The sequence below is a fragment of the Xenopus tropicalis genome, chromosome 2 (assembly GCF_000004195.4).
Source record: "Xenopus tropicalis strain Nigerian chromosome 2, UCB_Xtro_10.0, whole genome shotgun sequence".
In the NCBI taxonomy this organism is placed as follows: Eukaryota; Metazoa; Chordata; class Amphibia; order Anura; family Pipidae; genus Xenopus; species Xenopus tropicalis.
The window spans coordinates 159,168,235-159,187,809 of record NC_030678.2 but is presented as its reverse complement, the minus strand read 5'-3'; the positions used below and the strand labels follow the sequence as shown (position 1 = coordinate 159,187,809).

Below are 19,575 nucleotides of genomic sequence, written 5' to 3'. Positions count from 1 at the left end.
TTATAAAGCTATAGGGAGACCAGTATGTACCATATATTCAGTATAAAATCTCTCTCCCACGTGCCGCGGACAACGCTGTCCCCTTGTACATTTTTTTTTGTTTTCCAATCTCAGTCAGTGCTTGGCAGCCCAATAGGAATCCGCCATGTTCTCTGAAAAAAAAAAAGAACTTTTGCTGGAATAATTTCCTTTGTTTTTGTGATAGGGGGAAACAATGAGGGAAGCAGAGAGTACACAGAGCCAGGTGTCTGAGGAGGCCGCCAGCTTGCTCCCTAATGACTTTGCCTCTCACAGAGCAGCTGCCTGCTGCCTCCTTTGTATTGGGCTATTGTTGCCGCACACCCCTCGTTAATGCACATGCTGCCCCGGGGCAGGGCCCTGGGAATGAAATCAACTTGCTCTTCTTAGAAAGCTCCTAACCTGCCACAGAATGGGGAGGTTGCTTTACATCTGCCTGGCCCAGTCATTGTGAGCTGGCCGCCCTGCCATTGGCTGCCTCCCTGCCCACTATAGGCACTGCTTCTCCATCTGTTCCTGGAGTCATTGTTCTGCCTGCTGCCTGGAAGCCTGCAGCTCAAACTGTGCTCAGGACTTGCTGCTAGAAAGCTGCTACAGGGACCCAATGTCTGTCTGCTCCCCTCCTAAAGTAAGTGCCAGCCTTGTGGGTTCTCCATGGATTTGCTCTCATTCTTTGCCTCGACTTATTTCTGCACTTTAGCCAGAGGGACGCTCTTGGGTTTTGCTTAACCATCTAAGTTCTGGAGGACAGTGGGTCGCTTGCTTTCCAATTGTGAGATAGGCTGCTCTTGTGTGTTGGAATGGGCCGGTGCTGATTATTCCTAGGGCTGGAAGGGTGGCAATGGGACATGCCAATGGGAATGTTATTGCTTTATCCCCAAGGAATAGGCTCAGCTTGTGCTCACGTGACCTCCAGCACTCTCCCTGGTTTACTGGTTAAACTAGATATTACTGGGCTCCACAGTAAGTTCAATTTAGTGCCCCCAAAATATTGGTAAGTTGCCCTGTTCTATCAACATGTATTGTAATTTCTCACTAATTAGGGCCTTACAGGCCCCCCTAGACTCCTGCCCCCCCCCCCTACAACTGCAGGGTCTGCTTCCTCTGTATTTACACCCCTGGTCCAAGGCACTCACCTAATGCCTGTAGCAAAGGTACAGTGATGCACTTGTCTTTATTGGGAAGTGTTTAGAGATATGTGGTGGGGGAACTGGATTAAGAAACCCCTGTATACATGCAGCAGGCTGCACTGGTATCTGTTGTGCCATGCAACATATGCATCTAAAGTATTGTGTTGGGGGGGGGGGAACTAATGGAGGTTCAGGAAAGCTTATATTTCCAAAAAGAAATATGTATGGTTAAAGGATTTCCTATAGAAAACTCAGCCGTAGCAGCATTGGGATAAAAGTACAATTAATATTGAACAAATTATAGTCAGCAACAATAGTAGGGTAGTTGTAGGACATTCGTGATTTATCTTATCCCCCTCTTATATTGGTGGATCAGCCTTCCTGTATTGCCAGCTCTGCTCTGTGATTGGGAGGGGGGCAGTGATTGCTGACATTTGTAGTTTAACAACTACTTTTGAATGTACAGTACTGTAAAGTGGGTTTCATCATTCTGTTTGGGGTGACCACGTGACTGTGCTGTGGGGCAAACATCATATCCTTTCTGATGCAGCAGGCTGCACTTATATCTACACAGCCATGTCACATGTGGGGAGCTACATATAGACTTCTGGGAAAGTTGGAGGGTACGGCAGCAGTAGGTGGAGTTTATAATTCTGAAGGTTTCATTGGACAAGGTGGCAAGCTTAGCGCGCTGTGCATGCTGGGACAGCCACACAGATGTGTCTATATGAATGATGAGTGGCCTGCTGTAATTTCCATGGGGGTTCCATATTAATGCATATTAATGTATATGCTGACAAGTAGGACCCTGGGGTGACCCTATAATCCTGTTAATAGCAAGGGGTATTGCAGCTTTTATAATAAATGGACCAACCTAACAGAATATTCTCAGCAGAAGTCATGTGTTTAACTTGGCTGTAAGCTTGTGTCCTCATTTTTTATTTGCTGTTCTGTATATATACCTTAAGCCTGCATGCTGCAGTTGAAGTACAACCACCAGTATCTCAGCTTTGCTGTTAGGGGATGCTGGGAGTTGCACTTTATCAGCAACTGGAGGGTTGATAATACAGTGATGCCACAATGGGTATTGTGGTTGTCAGGAATGCTGGGATTTGCACTTCAGAAACAGCTGGAGAACTTGGTTGGACTTGGGAGAAAAGAATAGAGCCAGGGTGCCCAACATCTGCTGGGGAGCTCAGGAGTAGTTATTACTTACTGGGGGGTCCTACTAATGTGCAAGCTTCATTTACATGTCCAAATCAGTATTCTATAGCTTTAGGAGGTGAGAGGGTCCTAAAAATCTTTTACTGTAGGCACCAGACACAACTGTTTTTTTTAACTATTTGCCTTCTTCTTCTTCTGAGTCTTTCCAGCTTTCAAACGGGGGTCACTGACCCCAGCAGCCAAAAAACAATTGTATTGTTACATTTTATAACTTATATTTCTATTCAGGTGCTTTCTTATTCATATATCAGTCTCTTATTCAAACCACTCCCTGGTTGCTAAGGTAATTTGGTCTCTAGCAACCAGGTAGCTGCTGAAACCCCAGACTGGAGCTGCTTCTAAACAAAAAGTAACATCATTAAAAAACTACAAATAATAAAAAAATTAGGACCAACTGCAAGTTGTCTCAGAGTAGCACTCTCTACATCACACTAAAAAGTTAAGTTAAAGATGAACAACCACTTTTAATAGACATTAAAATCAGGTTCAGCTCCTATAAATGTCTGATAGACTTTAGTATGAAATCTTGCTCCTGGGATACAGTTGGGCTGTTTATAGAAGTTGCAGGGTCAAGGATAAAGCACTCTTTGTGGCCCCAAATACTTTTATAAAGTAGATTTTTTTTATCCCATGCTCTGTCACTATTGCCACCTTGCCCTTTATTCCCTGCTTTATTATAAAAGGTGCTTTTCTGTGGATTTCCAGCAGTCACCTCTATTTCCACCCCAATAACAGCCAACCATGGCACATACATATATATACATACATACAAATTATCATGTAAAGTCAGCTGTATAAACGTATAAATATACACGCAGAAGGAGATGAAGCTCATTGCACAGCAGTAATGCCCCCTTCCGCTTACACTTGGCAAGTTCCAGCAGGTGCTGAAAGAGTTAAAGGGAAGGCCGCATTCTCTATACATGCCCCATTATGTGACCATATGCAATGGCCTATTGAAAGTTTTCAGAAGTTGGGCAACCCACCAGTTGCTGGTCTCCTGCCGTTCCACTAGACATCTGTTACCCAAGAGCATTAACCAATCTGTTCAATGGGACATCTTTCCTTTGTTCGCATGGAGGTCTGTAGACAACGGCGCTCGTTGGGACACAATGGTAATTAAATACCGAGAAAGCAGGGCCAGGGGTATTTATTACATATTCATTATTTTGCTCCCATTGTTTCTCAGCAGTCGATAAATGCTTTTATATTTATTTAACAAAGAAGCGCCGCAGCGCCATGTATAGAAATGAATTCAAGCTACACACTTTATTATTCCTGAAATCTTCTTTTTTTTAACTGGGGTTGGATGGCTACTTTATCTAAAATAGAATATATAAACTATGCGAGTGTACATTCACACACATATATATGTGAATAGACCTCTATATAATAAGGAACAATCCAGTAGATATTTGTCCACAAGAGATCACCCTTTTATTGCCAGTAATATAAAGTGTGCAGTGTGTGCCTTATTGGGACTTTGGACGCTAGCAGGGGGCATCATACAAACTGGCCTAGGGTCAAGAGGCTGTAACCCTGGCACCGGCCTGCCTCATTGCATTTCAAGAGCACCTTTCATTGTCCCCTTTAGGGCAACATCTTTGTGTACTGTTTGTTAAACAGAGCTTGGAGTGGGTTAAATCTACAACATGCTGTGTATTCAGGGTCGTGGTGGAATTTGTACTTTGGTGACTATTCTTTCCAGCTGGTTACTTTATATTTACTGGTATATTTTCCATACAACATTCTTGCTGGAAAGGTACAATACAAACTTAGCATCCCTACCCATCAACACACCATCATCCTGATAAAGGGCAGTAGGGGTATGGAGCTGGAGTTAAAGAGCTGGAGGACTGGTATTTTTGACTGGAACAGATCTACGTGTCTCAGTGGACAAAAATATAGAAACACCAGATGATGAATATGGATAAAATAATGGGTTGGATTGGCCTTTGCCTTCGCATCTTGGAATATTCTACTACAAGTTGTGAGCTGGACAACAAGTGTGGTGTCGGACTTTGCTTCGCTACAAAAACTCTCCGGTTCTTTTTGCAATAAAGGGAGTGAAAATTAATTCATAGTATTCTAGACCTGACTATAATGGTACAGATATGTTTGGATGTTGTTGGGAAGGACATGGAGTGACTTTATACTGGTTCCCATGAAGAAGTCCTGGACCTGTTGAGCAGTGCATACAATGAATTAATATCATGGAATATGGAAACATACCGAGGAAGTAATGATACCAGTGACTTTGTATTCCTTTGGCTGTAATCTGCCAAGCAAAGCAATAAAGTCAGCAGCAATTGGATCAAGATAGTTGCCCACTGCCTATGGGATCTACTACTTTAAGAGTTGGAAACAGGCAGTTTCACTGGAGTATTCCTGTCCAAACATAATCGTGTTCAAAACCAAAAAGCAACAATCCCTTTCTTTGTCAGCTCAGAAGTCCAAGTTTTGTGCTTATTACACCCATGTTTAGGCTGTATATCATTCCCAGTGCCATGTACTGTATGGCTAATTGTTGAGACCAGGTCAGAAGGAAGAAGATGAAGGTCTAAAATGCTGTGATTCAATTTCTTATGAAATATCTTTGTATGGTATGCTCTTTAGTGTGTAGTGTGTTGCCCTATAGATTTCTTTTCAACCAGGAATATTTCATTAGTATAGAAATCCAAAAATTGAAAGTAACTTTTGTTACTATGAGGGCAGTGGCACAGAGGGCATTTTGTTGTCCAATATATATACATATATATATACACAGACATACCTTAAAAGGAGACCATGGTAGTGCTTGCAGGGACCTTTCCACCACCCCCTTAGGATGACAGTTTCATGCAACCCCTTCTCTTACCTTGCTCCAATGTGAAGTGATGGATTCTGGGACTTAAAGACTTTCTGCTTTCCATAGTGTGCACAGATTCTCTAGAAAGCAGAGAGACTTCAGGTGTCAGATTCTACCACTTCATGAGGGGAGGGAGGGGTTGCATGATACTGTGAGACTAATGGGGGGGGGAATGGTTTATACACATATTTTGGTTTTTTTTTAATCTGTGGGTTCAGGTATGTCTATATAAGTTAAGTACAACTTTATATTTAGTTTTGGAAGATCAAGTAGTGTTTATGCACCTTTTCTACTGAAATGTCCCAAGGGGAGGTATAGCATAGGAATATAGGAGTCCCATTCTCCTGGTTAAGAGAGACATTTAAGAGAGGAAGCTATTAATCACAGACAAGAGGGTTTTTTTAATATATTCCAAAGATATCCTGATTTCAACATGGATATTAAATATAGCAATTTTACAAGTAGGAAGCACACACCTTACTGTAATCTGTTCCTTCAGAAAGTATGAATAAATACCATTTTTATATGCTGAAATCCAGCTGCAAAACAGTTCTACTCTTTCTGTATCATTTAAAATCCTGGCAAGGGAGGAGGGACTAAAACACTGATGTTACAAATTGTAGAAACTTATCCACAGCTTACAGACAGCATGCAGGAACTACATAACCCACAATGCATTGCACTGTGATGTTCCTTTCCTTATTGACATCATGTGTGCAGGGAATTGTGGGATTGGGAGAATGCAGGCTGAAGGCAGGCTGAGGATAATCGACTACTGTTACATTTTATTTAAGTCTCAAAGTAGCCAGCCAGATCAGCAGGGGAAAAGGGGGCGGGGCTTAGGGAACTGTTCCAAATGATATTATTACATTAAACATCATGAAAAGGCTGCATATTTTTAATTGATGTATATTGCAAAGTTGCTTGAAATTGTGTTTACTTTTCAAAAAGCTTAAGTTGTGTTTGGGTGGAGTTCCCCTTAAAGTTAGAACCCTGTCTATTTCTCAAGCTTGAGAAAGAGCCAGGCAAGGCTTGAAATGTTGCTGTTGCCTTTATGAATATAATATAAGATAATATAATAACATGTTGAATGATAAAGTCATAACAGCACATGGCTTGTATTCCCATTGGTCTGTATGTTCTGTATGGCACTGGTGGAGGAGATCTATGTTTGATATGAAATTACCAATCACTACTAAGCAGAGATAGATAATAGGTAGGTAGATAGAGGTAGATAGCAAGGCTTTGAAATTTCCACAAATGTATTTGAAAAAATTATGGGATCTCTTATCCAGAAACCCATATCCAAAAAGCTCCAAATTACTGGAAGGCCATCTCCTTAGAGTCCATTTTAAGCAAAACTCATTTTTTTTTAAATGATTTCTCTCTCTGCATTAATAAAACTCTACCTTGTACTTGATGGCAACTAAATGTTTGCTGGTAGACTAAAGGTGTAGGGATCTGGCTGATGGGAAACCACCTTATCTGGCAAATCCCACTCATTACAGGAACTGGGTTGCTATATTACTTGCCTCTGCTTGTGTAATTATAAACATTCTCCAGGACAGCCGGTAGGGTTGGTGCCACACATATGTATGTATGCTTCAAGCTGACTAATTAAGGTGGCCATACACTTGTTTGGCGAGGTCAGGATCTTATAGTGACCCATCAGAGGCGACTGGAAAATCAAACGTGACCAATAAACTTCTGGGCAATTTTAGGCCAAATATCAGTTGTGTAGGCCCATTGGGGGTCCCCATACACGGGCATATAAGCTGCTGAATCGGTATAAGCCTGTCCGTGTACCTTTATCTTTAGGATGATGTGAATCATACATGTTGGCCAATGACAAATGCACATATCTAAGTGCAAAGAGCTGTCTGTCTTTATGTGCAACATTCTTATATACAAAGATCTGTCATCTACTTTTACATGCCTTCCCGATCACATGGTGCTGGGAGTTGTGTAGTTCTACAACAACCAGGTTTTTGCCTATTCCTAGATATAGATGCTGAGATTTTCAATGTCCACATGTTATTAGAATAATAATGATCCATACATTGTCCTTTTTGACAGCTAATTTATCTGCACTCTAAAGGGCCATAAGGTCCCAAAGTGAATCATTATCACCGTAATGTAATGGGGGTTAGTATTGTAGTTTAACATGAGCAGGAGGGCTGCACACTCTAACCCCAGCCATACACTCAGCATTTCTGGGTGGCCACGTATACACAAGAATAGATGCCATCAACTTTAAAGGGGCGGGGTGTTGCCAAACCCTGCCCAGAAACTGTTTATTATCTAAAAAAATAAATTCTAAACAAGTTTCCAGTATAAACTAATTAAAAATGTACAGTGAGTTATTTGTAAATTTGTAATTGCAATTAAAAGCAATATTTTGTCATGGTTCTCTGCTTCTGACTTCCGCTACTTTGTTTCAGGAGGGAGAGACTGCATTGCAGAGAATATAAACAACCAATTGAAATTACATTTACAAATAACTTTAACACCACTGCAAAATATAGAATAAATGTACATTGAATATGGGACTGTCGCTCAGCATCATCTTGCCTTTCATTTTGCAAATGGGTTTTTTTTTGGGGGGGGAAGGAGCAGGTTTTAAAGCTACAAACAAATCTCGCAATAAAAAAAGCTCCGAGATGCATCTTATTTGCCACAATTAAGAAGCAGTTGCATGAGTGACTCTTTACTAAGAGCTCCAGTTTCTTCTGATGTTCAGCATTTGAATGGAAAGGATGGGAAGCAGCTGCACAACGTTCCATTTGCCTAATTCCTTGGGGAAGGGACTGAAGGGACAGATGCTGCTGAGTGTATGCAAGGCCACCGCATTTACATGATGTCCACAGGCCCTACAGCTTCGTGCATTCATCCCAGGTCTAATGACTGGGGTTTATACAAAATCATCATCTCCACCATTTATTATTACCCATAGCAGTTACTTTTTAGACATGGTAATTTCTTGATCCTGGTAATAAAGACTGAGCCAAAATACATAACATACAAATAACCTTACAGAGTAAGAAACACAAGTCAATCATTTGTTGAACAAAAAGGAAGCCATCAGATTAGTTATTAGGGATTAATGAACTTTTAATCTTCATCATCTATAAAGAAACATCACTACACCAATGCCTGTGGTTTCCTTACATAGAAAATGTATTGATTTTAATGTATAATGTATATAATGTTTAATGTATTTTTCCATTGACTACTCTTGTCCTGCCAGTTGGACAGCATGCGTTTGAATTATTATTAGTAGTAGTACAGGTATGAGATCCATTATCCAGAAACCCGTTATCAAGAAAACTCTGAATTATGGAAAGCCCGTCTCCCATAGACTCCATAGAAAGCCATTATCCTGAAAGCTCCAAATTATGGGAAGGTTATCTCCCAAAGACTCCATTTTAAGCAAATAATTCTAATTTTTAAAAATGACTCCCATTTTTCTGTAATAATAAAACAGTACCTGTACTTGATCCCAACTAAGATATAATTACCCCTTATTGGGGGCAGAACAGTCCTATTGGGTTTATTTAATGGTTAAATGATTCCCTTTTCTCTGTAATAATAAAACAGTACCTGTACTTGATCCCAACTAAGATATAATTACCCCTTATTGGGGCAGAACAGCCCTATTGGGTTTATTTAATGGTTAAATGATTCCCTTTTCTCTGTAATAATAAAACAGTACCTGTACTTGATCCCAACTAAGATATAATTACCCCTTATTGGGGGCAGAACAGCCCTATTGGGTTTATTTCATGGTTAAATGATTCCCTTTTCTCTGTAATAATAAAACAGTACCTGTACTTGATCCCAACTAAGATATAATTACCCCTTATTGGGGGCAGAACAGCCCTATTGGGTTTATTTCATGGTTAAATGATTCCCTTTTCTCTGTAATAATAAAACAGTACCTGTACTTGATCCCCACTAAGATATAATTACCCCTTATTGGAGGCAGAACAGCCCTATTGGGTTTATTTAATGGTTAAATGATTCCCTTTTCTCTGTAATAATAAAACAGTACCTGTACTTGATCCCAACTAAGATATAATTACCCCTTATTGGAGGCAAAACAATCCTATTGGGTTTAATGGTTAAATGATTTTTAGCAGCCTTAAGGTATGGAGATCCAAATTACGGTAAGATCCCTTATCCTGAAAACCCCAGTTCCCGAGCATTGCAGATAATAGATCCTACTCCTGTATTTGTAAATATACAAGGAAATTACTTTAATGTTAAAATGATCCTAAAGACCAGAAATCCACAATGATTTTTTGTTCAAACTTCCAGTTGAATTTTTCACTTGGCTTTATATCCTATTCTCATTTTTCAACAAAAACAATGATGGGGCCTCAGTAGCCAACTTTTTAAAACTGTTGTGAGATTTGCATTTGTCTGAGCTTGATTTTCCGAGCCCTCCCTCCCTGCATAATGAATAGGCTTGCTTGGGGGGGATTACTTTATTTCTGTGGTTAAACAGCATTGTTCTTCAGGATGATTGGTGCATTGACCTGTCATCTCCCAGCGTTAGGACTGTGGCTAAATAATAGTTCTCTGAAACTTTTCAGTCAAGATTAAAAATGTTCCCCCATTAAATATACTTCCTCCGGCCTAAGAACACAGCCAGGCTTAAAGAACAATAATGACGGAGCTTCCAGATTGGTTTGGCAGCTCCATTGTTCCGAGAGGGTATACCAGACGCACTTCTGTCCCGCTCTCTTTCATGGGCTTTTGTTCAGACCAAATTAATCTTTCACTGTGATAGCATTCACTATGGCATGTTAGAGGAGTGCATCCTAGCAACTGCAGCTTGGTTGCTGGGCAACGCAGCACTTCGTCAGTCTGTCTTGTTACGATAGTTTTTTTTTTTATTAGGATTACTCTGAAGGCCACAAATTTTAAAAAGAAAAAAATTATCCTCACTCGGGATACTATCTTAATTGGCTTGAGGAGATGTCACTAATGCCTAGGAATGATCCCTACAATAACCATTGTGGTTGGTTAAGATAGAAACATGGTAGATGTTACTGGCAAACCCAGATTTCATTTATGTCTCATTTTTGCTCGAACAGAGTAGTATGTCTCTACCAACCACGGGCAAGCTTGCTGTATAAAAAGGGGAGGCTTGGCTTAAGTAGAGCAAGGGTTGGATCCCTTAACTGGCTTTCTGTTGTCTGGACCCCTCTTTGCATAATAGATATTACTTGCAGCACTAAGAACATTCTCTGTACTGATATGTGTGAAATTAGTTATAGGATAATAGAGTCTGTCATGTTCACCCACCAAAAACCCTTGTGGAGATGCAGGAGTCTTTAACATGTTCTATATCCTTTAAAGTCTTCTTACCCTTTATTATGAGTCTTCTGGTTGTCAGTTGCCATTAGGGTAGATGGACCTTCAAAAATGCCAAAGGCAGCAGTAGGTGGCGGGAGAACAAAAAATAGCAGACAGAACCCTGGATAGAGACTTGTAGTAATTGACAAGAGAGAACCCTCCCCGACAGGAACCAGCAACTCAACTAGGGTTATTGGTAATAAGGAGAAGAACTATACAGAGATTAGGCAAAGACAAAGCCAGAGGTGAGAAAGTGATCATACTTGGGGAGGGGGGATCTGAAGTGACGAGCGAATCTGTCCTGTTTCACTTTGGCAAAAAATTTGCAAAATACAATAAAATCAATGGGCAATGGTGACTTCTTCCATTTCATGCAATTGTATTTTAGCAGCCATTTGAGTGGGCATTATTTTGTGGTAAAACAATTTTGCTCATGTGTCAGTGATCCCATGCATGCCTATGCCAATCTTGGCTGAACAGAACTTAATATTTGTGTATTTTGATGGATAGAGCCATTGCAGAAGGAGATGTGTAAATAATGGAAAAGATGGAGGAAGCTGAGAGGGTTTCTTAATTCAAGTACAAACATGCTTATTTATTTTTGGTAAGGACCACAACATGCCAGACTGATACTAGGTGAGCCTTTCCATTGGTGTTAGTTTGTAGAAACTGCCCACTGAAACTGTTGTGGCTAATCAGAAAGGATGGTGGTGCTGTCTATACAGAAGTTCAGTATGGATATGCCTATTGATGGGATATAGTCAACTTGTAAATAATGCTAAATGTATGTTTAGTAATAATGAACACTGCTGATATAAATGTCTCTTTTTCATCAGGAATTCAGGGCCCTTTATCAAAGCTTCAGAAACAGTAGAACGGTGGAGCCTGATACATGTCGCAGCTTCATGGGACTAAAGGACCACCGGAAGAATAGCCTTGGCCATCTTTATGCGGAGAGCAGTGAAACGCACATAAGTGGTATAGTACCGTGGACTATTTTGCGGAAGCCAACCATGGATGAAACAAATTCAAGGAAAGGTGATTCTGATAAAGACACCTCTGGGGAGACGTGCAGCTCAAGTGGGGACTCAGAAGAAAGCACAAATTCTGATAACGAATCTGATCTATCAGGTAGACTTGTAGTGGAACCATGTCGTGTGACTAAGAAGCACAGACAGTTCTGCAGATCCCCTTGTATAGATCCATATATACTAAAGCGCAATGAGGTTATTCAAGACCTTAAAACAGAGGATAATGTAGCGAGTACTAAAGAAATAAAGAAACCACCAGATGTGGTTAAGGAATACCAAACCAAGCTGGACTTTGCACTTAAACTAGGCTATTCTGAAGAACAAGTTTTACTTGTCCTCAACAAACTTGGTTCTAATGCTTTAATTAATGACATTTTGGGGGAGCTCGTCAAACTTGGAAGCAAGAGTGATAATGAACAGAGTGGCGGTGGGAATGGCGCAGTCTTGCGGGAGACATCTTCGATCGAGTCTCAGAGACCAGAATCCCCTTTCCAGCAAGAGCTGATTGACGATACTGAAAACCTAAGACCTATTGTCATTGATGGCAGCAATGTTGCCATGAGGTAAGTGGCAAAAAGATCACTAGGATAAAAAGTAATGATGTAATGCAATGGATGGGACTGGTACCTTGTATGTATAGGGCAATTATTTACCATGCAGGTCGGTCACTAGTTATTAGTCAAACCAAATCAGATCTTTCTATGGTTTGCTGTGAAGATAAGGCCTACCATCAGGAATCATGAGTCCCCCATACCGCTAGGTTAGCAAGACCCTAGGGGTCCCCGATTACTAGACCACTAATCACCTGAGCCTTCAGTCTGGTGGGCCCTGCCAACCAGTAAAATGGCAATATGTTATTAAACTAAAGATGCCAGGGCATGCCTTAATGATTCATGTGGTGCTTTATGTCATTTGTGGTCCCTTTTTCTCTCAGACATAAACTTGCACATGGATATGAATGAACAAAATAAAAGCATTAGCTCATAGCACATAGGCCTTTTTATCTCCATGGTCTCTCAGGGCCGACTCTCATCATTAGTTGGGTAATTCTATCATTTTATCTTTCCACTGTTAGATTCTTGCTATGGGTTGCAAGACATAATCATACAGTTGGCTGGCTGTTGTTTTTTTTTTAAATATATTAACACCTTACAATATTTATACTATATAGTTGGTTTTTCTCTCGATGTAATGGTTGCTCTAGGGCAGTCCTTTCCAATTTTTCATTTCTAGTGGGCTCACAGAATTATAAAAGTTTGGGAGCAGATGAAAGTAAGTCTACAAAGCCCTGGTAAGCTGCGGTACCAGGCTTGTGGGCCTCCAGTTGAACAGTCCTGTTCTAGAGAAGCAGATTAATGTCCTTCCAATTCCAACATAATGTACCATGATTGTATTTGAGTTATAAGGTCCCTTTGATACTTCAAATGAGATGGAATGTACATCTGTGAGGGAGAGTTAGGATAGAATAGCAATCACGTATTGCCCATATGTTGTAGAGAGGCTGCTTGTTCCTAACAGAATTATGTTGGCAATATGTTAGAAATTGTGTTGAGCGTTCCTCTGACCCCCTGATCTTACCTCTCTAGTCAGGTACTGTTTTATTATAGTAATATTTTTTTGTTACCTGGTTTCCATCAGCAATAGGTACAGTTTTTGGATTTTTGCAAACTGTTTCTTCTCTTCTGGCAAAATGCTGGTCTGGAAAGCTTTGAAAAATGTTTATGAAGTTTGAAAATGTTAATTTGCAGAAATCTGTCTTGTGAATATAGCGAGGTGGCCAAGTAAAGTATATGATTTCTGTAGGTTTATGAAGCTCAAGTTATAGTAGGGGGGGGGTTTTTGCAGAAATACAGTGTTTTGGACCCATTTACTTGTACTATTTGTGCTGTTTCCCACATAACCCAATGCTGTCTCTCTCTCTCTCCCTTCCAGTCATGGTAATAAAGAAGTCTTTTCTTGCCGTGGGATTAAGCTGGCTGTCTCGTGGTTCTTGGAAAGGGGCCATAAAGATGTGACGGTGTTCGTCCCTGCATGGCGGAAGGAGCAGTCCCGACCCGACGCCCTCATTACAGGTATGTCTTGGTCTCGCCCAGCTACAGACGTTCTCTAGCCCTTTTATATAGGCTATGCCCTTAAGGATTAGTAATTATAGTTAAAATTCTACCACTTTTACAATATTTTAAACGATTGTGTGAGAGCTGTCATTTGCTTGATTGGCTGGGGTGGAAATTACCTGTAGGCAGTGCCCCCAAGTTTATGAAAAATAATGAAATATTTGCTTAAGCCTTAGCTTGCTAAATCAGAGATGGGACTGTTTGGGTTTTACTCAATAGCAAAGCCTTCAGTGTTTTCAGATTGACAGTTTTTTCTGACTTTAAGAGACAAAGCAAGAAAGCAAAATTAACTGTTGTATAGGAACCAGGTTATATCTGATATATCTGACCATAGGTACAGCATTGCTCTCAGATCATATTTAAACACCCCGCCTTATTCTATTGGGTACCATAAATGATCTGATATCAGTGGAATACAGTTCTGTACCTTACTGAGAGTACTGGGACAGCATCAGTTTGCGGACAGGGACCCTATGTAACCCATTATATGCCAGTAAACCTGTGGTAGATCAAAGAGAGATTTGGTACCATAGTATGTTGGTGCAGTGGTACTTATATGCTAACACTACAGTGTCGGACTGGCCCACAGGGATACCAGGAAAACTCCCGGTGGGACTCTCAGATGTCAATGGGCCCTTTTGCATCTAACTATTTGGCCAATTGCATGGTCATTACTTATTTCTGTATGGGAAAAGGAGATGGCAGGAAAGAGAAAAAAAGAGACTTGGATAATAAAGAGGTTGAGGGAGGAGGAATAAGACAGTGGGCATCTATGGTCCAAGGTTTTCTGGTGGGCCCCTGGCATCTCAGTCCAACACTGCTGATCTACAGTATGTAGGGTTAAAGTAGGAGGGAAAGTCACACTACACTTTCCTCCCCGTTCCACCCTTCAAGGCCTGCACCCTACCCCTAACATACAGTATGTAGGTCACCTGCCTCATTTTGATTATCCTTCTTTTTCCCTAGATCAGGAAGTCTTAAGGAAATTAGAAAAGGAAAAGATCCTGGTCTTCACCCCGTCTCGGCGTGTTCAGGGCAGGAGGGTTGTGTGCTACGATGACCGCTTTATAGTGAAACTGGCATTCGAATCGGATGGCATCATTGTGTCTAATGACAATTACAGGGATCTGGCAAATGAAAAGCCTGAGTGGAAGAAGTTCATTGATGAGAGGCTGCTGATGTATTCCTTTGTTAATGACAAGTACGTAGGAAACATGGTTGTGAGCAGAAAAAGGCAATGAGAGATGAGCAAACTGATCAAGTTCAATCATTTTCTCCATTATATAAGGGCACGGTGAGGTCTGAGAGTGGGTTTGGGAGGGTGTGAAGGAGGCACATTTATTAAAACTGCCGGGAAGCTTTAGCTTTCCTCTGTACTGGTTACCAATGGGAAATGATAAATGACCAGAAAAACAATGGGGTTGATAGAGCTCCAGCTCCAGACTTTTAAGATCTTGAGCCAAAGAACCTGGTCTTGGTGCTTTTATAGTGAAGTCACAATTGTGCCTGTGCCAAAGTGTAATAAAGTAAATCAAGATGAATTCTCCTTTCCTCATGGTAATCGTTAGATTTAAATTCCCTGCAGTATATTAATTTGGGAAGATTTCCAGTCCAAAGTGACTGTTAACTTTGTCCCCTGAACTTCGCCTATTTCCCTCATTGTTACATTAACTCAGGGACAGTATCCCATACAGGATGAAAGGACAGTTATGTTTTTGCCCTTAACCAGGCAGCCAGACTGAAATGCTAGAACTTAGATTGTAAGCTCTACGGGGCAGGGACCTCCTTCCTACTGTGTCTCATACCAGATGGCACTTATATATATATATATACATATATGTATTTATTGTATTTATTTATTATATCACTCGTCTTCCCTGTGTGTAATTTAGTATTCTGTAAGACTGTACAGCGCTGCGTACCCTTGTGGCACTTTATAAATAAAGTTATACAAACATACATACATACATGAAGATAATTTACATATATTACACAATAACCATGAATATCATGAACAGTGGTTAGTGATGTCATCATTTATAATCAGTGCTTAGTGATGTCATTTCTGTCTAAACTTGATTACTATAATGAATAATGTACCCCCTGTTATAAATATGAGGTGTTCCATGACCTTGTGCCTTTATTTGGTCATGGAATTCTTCAGTGACTTATAATATCCTTATATTTTACAATAGGGGGTTACTTTATTCAGTATGTATTCAGAATACAAAGCCTAAGTACATTTTGTTAGTTTTGAGGTTCTGGTATAGTCTTTATTTAATGTACAGCATTTTAGTTATAATTTCAGGGTTAGAAAAAGTAAATCTATCTCTTCTTGTAGCCATTTAAAATCTTTGGAAGATGATTTCAGTGCACAGACGGAGCAGATTTTACTTTGATTTCTGGTGCCGTGCCACCGTTGTACTCCATCTGTATTTATGAAAAGCAGGCGTTTGGGCATCTGCTGACATTTCCCAGTGGATTAAATGTATCCTTCCCTCTGTTTCAGGTTTATGCCTCCAGATGATCCATTGGGGCGCCATGGGCCGAGTCTCGATAACTTTTTGAGGAAGAAACCTGTAGTCCCCGAATACAAGAAACAGCCATGTCCTTATGGTATATATAGATTTCCCTTATATCTAATATTACAGTTATGCTCTTTAAATTTGCCATGGAGATTCTTTTATTTTACTAACCTGTTCCATCTCGATCACCCTTCTCTGAGAGCAATGGCACAAGGGCCAATTTGGCGTGTTTAATATCTCAAAATCCTAGATAGAATGTTATACTGAGGCCTCTTAACATTGCATCTTGGATTAACAATCTACAGCCTCCAACAAAGTTTCATATAATTTCCAGAGTGTGTATTGTGGCTGATCACAGCCAATATGTACTATGGATGACAGTCAGTTTATGGACCATAAACCATATGTCCCCATTGGCAGATAGAGTTGCAGAGGAGCTGACAGCCCATTGGAACTGTACAATAGAAAGGTGGCCATGTCGTGTATCGCCCTTCATATAATGTCCATCCATTTTGCCTGTGTCGCATCACTCAGAGGTCCTTGCATGGCCACCTTAAGTCCAAGTCCGGAGGATCTGTTGCTTCTTTAAATGTTAGAAATCCAAAATACAGTATAGGCAGGTTTAGTCATTCTGGAAGGCGTATGACGTAAATATAAGCAGACACATCATGGACTCCATGTGAAAGTTAATTTGAGTTCAATACAATTTTTTTTTTCTCCTTAGGAAAGAAATGTACATATGGGCATAAGTGCAAATATTATCACCCGGAAAGGGGTAGCCAACCGCAGCGTTCAGTTGCCGATGAACTCCGTGCCATGTCTAGAAGCAGCGCAGCCAAAACAGCGAGTGAAGTTGGACTTGTTAAAAGCAACAGCGTCCCTTCCAGTACCAAGATGGATACCAACTATGACTTGAAGCGTTCTACCCCAAAGAGGCAATCAGACCCAAGTATAAGGACTCAAGCTTATGACTTAGAAGACAAGCTTCCTACCAAAAATAAGTTTGAAAGCAGGTCTGTGCCATCTTTAGTTAGCATATCTACTAATAAACCCCAAAGCACACCACAAACACCGCTGAGCAATGGAATTCTATCAGCTGGGCATTTATCATCTCAGGAGAAAGCATTGCCTGCCCTCTATTCTCCAGGGCTTATGTCAACAAAAAATCCCTCTGCCATGTCGTGTGACCAGTACCCCCAATGTGATTCGCCGGTGGATGCAGGCTATTACTCCATGATGAATGCTTATTCCAATCTTAGTATTTCTGGAGCTCGAAGTCCTGAACGGCGTTTCTCATTGGACACGGATTACAGAATCAGCTCAGTGGCTTCTGACTGCAGCAGTGAAGGAAGCTTGAGCTGTGGTAGCAGCGATTCATATGTCGGCTACAATGACCGCTCCCACGTCAGCTCTCCGGACCCACAACTGGATGAAAACATAAAGTGTCAGCACATGCACCCCCACACTCGCTCAGGTTTGCAGACATATATGTCCTGCTACCATGAGCCTTTAACGAGAGTCCAAAGTTTTGGTCATGAGCAGGAACAAAAGCATCACCACAAGCCACAGTCTCCATACATGTCAGGACCCCCTCAACACCTTACCGTTGCAGCTCGTTCAAGCTGCCCAAATGATTACCGTATTTCCCAGAATTCCCCTGTTTCCAGGAATGGGATTATGGGTAGATCTTTGGTCTCCACAAGAATGGAAAGTATCTCGGATTCTCGTTTGTATGAAAGTCCTCCACCACGACATCATAAGCCATATTTAAGCCAAGAAGCCACCAGGAGTTGGGAGAGGCCTTATGGCATGGATTCATATGGTTATTGCCAGAATTATTCTGTCTCTAGCAACCCTTCCCAACCGTGTTATGATCAATTTGCTTTTCAAAGCCCACCGGACCACCAGGATAATAGTTGGCGGATACCGTACTGTGGTCTACCACAAGAACCTCCAAGATATCCTCTGGGTACTAGAGAGAAAGTTTTTCTAAACCTATGCAACATCTTTCCTGCAGAACTTGTTCAGCTTGTTATGAAAAGGAATCCACACGTGACGGATGCTCAGCAACTCGCAGCAGCCATTTTGGTGGAGAAATCCCAGTATGGATATTGAAAAAAAAAAAAAAATTTGATACACCTTTTGAGGTGTGAAGTACATTTCTTTTGTTCAGCTCATGCTGAAGGACGTTTGCTACAATAGCATCTTTAATCTCCTTCTCGGGGGGTTTATATAAATATATGTGTTACCAACGTATGTTAATACTGAGCCATGCACCTCTCATGTCCAAAACCATGTAGCGATCTTTGCAGTGCTAAAGAGTAGCACGGGGTGCTCCAAATCAGTTACAGCACAGGGTTGTTCTACATTCGCATTAGAATCAAAGATATGTTGTTTTTTTGTTTTGCTTTTAACTATAATTGTGTTTCTTCGGCCTTCATTGTTCAAATGTATGGCTGGAGTCAAGTTAATTTAATTTTATAAGCATATTTATTTATTATTTTGGATGTTTGGTGCATCAGGGGTTTTCAGCGAAGCACTTTTATAATCTTCTCTTACTGTGATATGCCAGTGGTTCGTCTTTATTTATGGCAACCAAATGATTCCATGAAAAACCCTTTGTAACCATTAGGGTTGCCACCTTCTGGCAGCGGGGACTCCGGGTAGGGGGGTGGTGGCGTCAGGGGGTGGCACAACCATGTCACAGGGGCAGAACGGGTGATGTTGGGGCTGGATTTGTGACATCAGTGGGTAGGACTATAATGTGGCAACCGGCGGTCATCTGATCACCTCATCAATCAAGGGGATCTATCTATCCGGATCTCCTAATTTGGAAAAGGGACAGGCCGTTTTGACCCAGACAGCCCTTCTGAAAACCAGGCTGTACAGGTCAAAACCAGACAGGTGGCAACCCTAGTTATAATGTGGGTGCACGAGGGAGAAATGACCAACTCCTTCAAAAACACTGAGATTGAGATTTCCATTTTGAGACCTTTTAGCTATAGTTGACTTTAGCTGTCGGTAGGTCATTGGAGGTAGGCAAGCCACTAGTTTCGGTGATTATTGAGGGGGGTATAAAGAGCTGAAAAGAATTGTTATGGCTCCTCAAATCTGTGGATGTAGGTGAATGACATGTTACGCCAGGTCGAAGCAACATCGCGCTTTCTGTCTTCTGTTCCACAACCAAAACCGTTTTTTTCACTTTGCTGTTTTTGTGAAGCTTTAATCATGAATTGTTGGCCATTGGTCATCTTTAGTTTCAGTTGAACAGCTGGACATCACATAGTTGGACATCACTTTTTTTTGTCAGAAGGTTGAATAAAA

The 19,575-nt window shown here is 41.0% G+C and overlaps 1 protein-coding gene across 1 annotated transcript; it reads left to right on the top strand.

Moving 5' to 3' along the window:
- The first annotated feature begins 304 nt into the window (after window positions 1–304).
- zc3h12c (zinc finger CCCH-type containing 12C) lies at window positions 305–18,986 on the top strand. Its single transcript, XM_002937961.5, has 6 exons — window positions 305–646; window positions 11,418–12,175; window positions 13,545–13,684; window positions 14,693–14,927; window positions 16,236–16,342; window positions 16,976–18,986. Exons 1-6 carry the CDS (start codon window positions 623–625, stop codon window positions 18,364–18,366), a joined length of 2,655 nt encoding a protein of 884 aa, XP_002938007.2. The 5' UTR covers window positions 305–622; the 3' UTR covers window positions 18,367–18,986.
- Window positions 18,987–19,575: the final 589 nt, after the last annotated feature.

Bases quoted from the DNA above. Each gene is read 5' to 3' on its own strand.
- zc3h12c (XM_002937961.5), top strand. From the start codon at position 623: ATGTCTGTCTGCTCCCCTCCTAAA. The intron at 647-11,417 runs GTAAGTGCCAGC...CTTTTTCATCAG, and splicing joins CTGTCTGCTCCCCTCCTAAA to GAATTCAGGGCCCTTTATCA. The intron at 12,176-13,544 runs GTAAGTGGCAAA...TCTCCCTTCCAG, and splicing joins GGCAGCAATGTTGCCATGAG to TCATGGTAATAAAGAAGTCT.